General features: G+C 43.6%; 1 protein-coding gene across 1 annotated transcript; it reads right to left on the bottom strand.

The window, feature by feature from the left end:
• Nucleotides 1-801: 801 nt before the first annotated feature.
• On the bottom strand, nucleotides 802-2289 carry kcna2b (potassium voltage-gated channel, shaker-related subfamily, member 2b; the record flags this gene model as incomplete). Its single annotated transcript, XM_079801801.1, has 1 exon — nucleotides 802-2289. The coding sequence occupies one exon, from the start codon at nucleotides 2287-2289 to the stop codon at nucleotides 802-804; it is 1488 nt and encodes a 495-aa protein (XP_079657927.1).
• Nucleotides 2290-5072: the final 2783 nt, after the last annotated feature.

The raw sequence follows: 5072 nt of genomic DNA on the forward strand, positions 1-5072 counted from the left end.
TGCAATGGAGGGCAGATGTTCATGCAGTATAGTGGAATGACGACGATGGAAAAAAGGGCAACTTTAAACTTTCAGGTCTGTTTACTCGAACACGGGGCACACTGAGATCCTAGTATGCTGGCAGCGACAGAGGGAAAAACGGGGCCACATAACCCATCTTCCAGGCCTCCAGAGTGGGTTATGCATGTATTTCTTCGTCACAAGGTGGAATGTAAAAAAATGTAGGTACCGCACGTGGTACGCTGTTGCGGCTGGCAGGACAGGCAGCGTTTGTGCGTTCACAGAGAAATATATCCTCCATGGGGATTCTTCACGAATATGTCATCTCCTCCATGTTTTTATATGCCACTAATCAATTTGGAGTGACAACATTCTTGTTCTTCCCAGGTACAAATACACCCAAAAAAGACTCAAGGGGTCCTCGGGTTGGCAGTGAATGGGGAAATGGGAGTCAGGAATTGGTCCCTCTATGCTACGCTTGTATCTACTGGTTAGGCTACGATTGGCTACTGTTGCAAGCAGACTGACTACTAGCACAGTCACACAGGATAGACAAACTCCATGCAGACACTGAACACAAGAATGCAAAACAACGTCCCCCACCAATCAGGTTTCCCAGAACTTGCGAGAGGGAATGGAGATGGAATGATGGACAGGTCTTCTTCACTGATCCTTCACTCAAATGGACACATTTCAAATCTCCCGTCTTGAAACTTTTCCATGAGGCGTGTGGAGCCTTCAAAACTGGGGTTGCACACCCCTTATTTATCTCACCTTCTGGTCAAAGGCAGTTCAAAGCGGTTATACATCTGTAAGCATTTTGGTGATGTTAACATAGTTAGTGTTGGTTAGTGTGCAGTTGCCAGTCTTGATGTTCTCATCTCGAAAGTCCTCGTTGCTGTTGTTAACAGCCTCTTGAATTTCCATGTAGTCAGACTTGCTCATGGTTGAGCCGCTGCGGCTCTTTTTCAGGTCCTCTGATGAGTCTATCTTGGGAACGCTGGTCACGTTAAGGTACTGGGCCTGTTCCTCGCCTTCTGTCTCTCGATGGTAGAAGTAGTTGAAGTTTGAGACTATGACCGGCACGGGCAAGGCAATGGTCAGCACACCAGCGATAGCGCACAGGGATCCCACAATTTTGCCTCCGATGGTAGTTGGAACCATGTCACCGTACCCTACTGTTGTCATTGAAACCACTGCCCACCAGAAGGCATCAGGGATGCTTATAAACTGTGAGTCGGGCTCATCCGCTTCTGCAAAGTAGACGGCACTTGAAAAGAGGATGACTCCGATGAAGAGAAAGAAGATAAGCAGCCCAAGCTCCCTCATGCTGGCCTTGAGCGTTTGGCCGAGAATCTGCAGCCCTTTCGAATGACGAGAAAGTTTGAAGATCCTGAAGACTCGTACCAATCTGATGACCCTCAAAATGGCAAGTGACATGGCTTGCTGCCCTTGCTGACCATCCTCTGGCTTCTCTGCTAGCTCCGTGCCCAAGGTGATAAAGTAAGGTATTATAGCCACAATATCAATGATGTTCATTATATTGACAAAGAAGCCAGCTTTGCTGGGACATGCAAAGAACCGCACCAGGAACTCAAAGGAGAACCATATGATGCAAAGAGTCTCCAAGATGAAGAAAGGGTCAGTAAAGTAGGAGGAGGTGTGGGTAATTGTTGAGTTGGAGTTGGTATCGTATGCTTTGTGCTTCTCCATTTCATCACTGCGAAAAATCGGAAGAGTCTCCAGGCAAAAACTGACTATAGATATGAGAATGACCATGACTGAAATGATGGCAATAATCCGGGCAGGCCCTGAACTTTCAGGATACTCAAAGAGCAGCCATACCTGCCTCTGAAACTCGTTTTCCGGCAGGAGTTTCTCCTCTTCCTTAATAAATCCTTCATCCTCCCTGAACATCTCAATGGCTTCTTCCCCGAGCTCGTAAAAACGTATCTCCTCAGAAAAAATATCCAAAGTCACATTCACAGGCCTCCGCAGTCTTCCGCCCGACTGGTAGTAATAGAGAATGGCATCGAAACTTGGCCGGTTCCTGTCAAAAAAGTACTCGTTCCTCAGAGGGTCAAAATAGCGCATTCTCTTTTTGGGGTCCCCGAGCAATGTCTCTGGGAACTGAGACAGAGTTTTGAGCTGCGTTTCAAAGCGCAGGCCAGAGATGTTAATGACCACCCTTTCGCAGCACTCATGGTCCGGTTCCGGGTCGTACGTGTCCTGTGGCTGACCCGGGTGAGCTGCGGCTTCATCGACTGGGTCGCCCGTCGCAACAGTCATTCTGTGAATTAATGCAACCTGCAGTCTGTGGTCAGGATGCGACGGTGTTGCCTCTAAAAGTTTGTGGGGAAAGGAGCGGGGAAATTCTGGGCTTCTTTTCACTCGTTAGCACCACCCTCTTGCATTAGAACCCGGGAAACACTGAAAGAAATATAAAGCAGAAAAGAAGATTACTTGAGCCAAACAAGCCTTCTTTAAAACTTGCTCACTGAGTTGATTTAATATGCATTCGTTCTACTCTACTGTGGGATTATGTGGATTCCTCGTTTTTCCAAGACAATGCAGAAAATAATAATTTTGTCTTTGAACTAAATTAGCAAGGTACTCAAACACTATCAAATCTGAAATGAAAGTGAAGTGATATCAAAGCCCTGCACAAGAACCCAAGGAAACACACATAGGCTTGGTTTCACAGACAGGGTTTAGATTAAGTCTTAGTTAATTCTGACAGTTATGTAGCTTTTATAAATGTGCCTTTGAAAAAAACAAAAACATTGCTGGTGTGCATCTTGAGACAAAACAATGGCATTGACATTTTCGGATATGACAGTGCAAGTTGATCCAACATGCGTTTTAGTCTGGGACTAATTTAAAGCTACACTGTGTAACTTTTTAAAGTTTTTTTTTTAGCTAAAAACACTTAGTTCTTTCAAAAATATATGTGCTCATTAATGTATATTTACTTATTTCAAGTAATAAAGTATTCTCGTAAGTTTATAATATGCCAATGAAAATGCATACGGGTGAGGGGTTCAAATGCGGGTCGCCATGTTGCCCCTCCATCTTGAAAGTACATTAGCCAAAGAGGGACATACCCGTAAATTCAAGCTTCGCCTTTCGCTTTTTAACACTCGATGGCACCGTGTCGAATGTGGACGAGGTCGAACTGGAAGCCATGTTAATCTTGGACTAAATCAGCCACCGTAGGAGTTAAAACGAAATCGGAATTGAGAGGAACAGAAACTAATATTCCTTGGATGGTCATATACATTTTCACCGCTAGATGGGAGAAAATATCACACAGTGTAGCTTTAAGCCTTGTCTGTAAAACCAGGGGAAAGTGTGGCTCTAGAAAACCAGGGCATCTAAAAACATCTATCAATCATACGAAGGAGTAGCCTGACCACTTTACACATTGTATTTGCTTTTATCTAGATCAATACTTGCCATGGAAAGACTGTATCATTCCTCTTAGGATTCAATTATGCACTGTAAATCTAATAACAGCCTGAGTGCACTTAAATCATAATTGAATATTCCAAAACCTCCCCAAATGCATTTCGCCAAGACAGCAAGGCTGCTTGAGGTAGAAAAGTTGAAGAAATGCAACACTGTCTAGTCTACCTTCGTTAAATAGGTAAATATATGTTAAGCCCTAAAAAACACTCAATACCATATCAACAATATGAACACATTTACATGCATTTTCCGATTAAGGTTCTGAAAAATAAATTTACATGCTTCACAGCTATCGCAGTATACATGAGCAAATTATCCCCCAAAAATTACAAATTATAGTAATTTCCAAAAATACTATTGATTATCCTGCAATTTATTACATGTTTTAGTAATTGTAGACTGTGTGGTGAATTAGGAAGATCAGATTGCCCCAAAAAAAGTTATACATGCATGCATGAATCAATGTTCACTTATGGTGGAGAGTTGGATACAAGCTTATTCCAGATGTATAACCAGTATATTGGTTAATAGTGTGCACATGATGCTTACATAATGGAAATATTAAAATATTCTGATCAGTATTGGAATATTCGTGTGCGTCTAACCACACACAGTGTCCCTAGTGCTTAAACCAGCCTCGAACAGTGTGCTAGCCTAGGCTGGTCTTAGCGGTTTTAAGCTGGTTTAGCAGGTAGGCCAGCTGGTTAAAGTACTCTAAAATAATCAAATATAGCCTGACTTGAACAGGCTGAGCGTCCAAGACCAGCAATCCATTTTAGGCTGGTTTAAGTGTGTTTTTTCTTTTCTTTTCTTTTTTCTTCTTCTTGTTCATCCATTGCATTAATGTGTGCGTGTCTAATTAAACATTTTCATATAGCTTGAGTGTTATTCAAATAAAATAAAAATAAACACTTGAAGTCAGCTCCATATCCACAGACAACAGGCTATAACTGCAATGAGCAAATGGGAGGTTACGAAAGCTTACCTGCAAGCATCAAGAGTCCCCAAAGCGCCGGAGAAATCATTTGCTAAATGATTATGTTTACATGACACCGGCAGAACTAATAAAACGTCTCGTTGCCAGGGTCAGTGTGTGTCTTTCAGCAGCCATTCATTACAGGTACTGCAACGTTCCTGGTGTTGCTCCCGCCCGCTGCGCCAGATCTGCTGCGCCGAACTCGAATATATCCACCCGTGAACGCCTTCAGGACAAACGGGAAACATACAGCGCGCCTCAAAGAAATTCGCGGAGGCAAAGCGAAGGGGACTCCCTCAAGAAGGTGTTAATGGCAAAGAGCTTCCCATTGAAACGGTCCAAAGATGCTACGGTCAGCAAAACCTGACGCCCCCTGTGTCCTCACAGTGTTGTCTCGACTCAATACAGAGATCTGCAAAGAAACAGGGGAGCTGTTTGCGTTGGGCGTCGCCTCAAACATGCTCACATTACACACGATAGGAACATTTAACATAAGAGACTGGGGAGATTTGCCTGAATACGTGTGGCCACTCGCGTTTGATGGCCAAAATGATGCTCTGAGGAGTGGCAACATCTTGTTGTTGAGCAAACGTGCTCATCTTAAGGGCAAAAATCCATAGAGCATCAC

The sequence above is a fragment of the Gobio gobio genome (assembly GCF_949357685.1).
Source record: "Gobio gobio genome assembly, chromosome: 21".
NCBI classification, from domain to species: Eukaryota; Metazoa; Chordata; class Actinopteri; order Cypriniformes; family Gobionidae; genus Gobio; species Gobio gobio.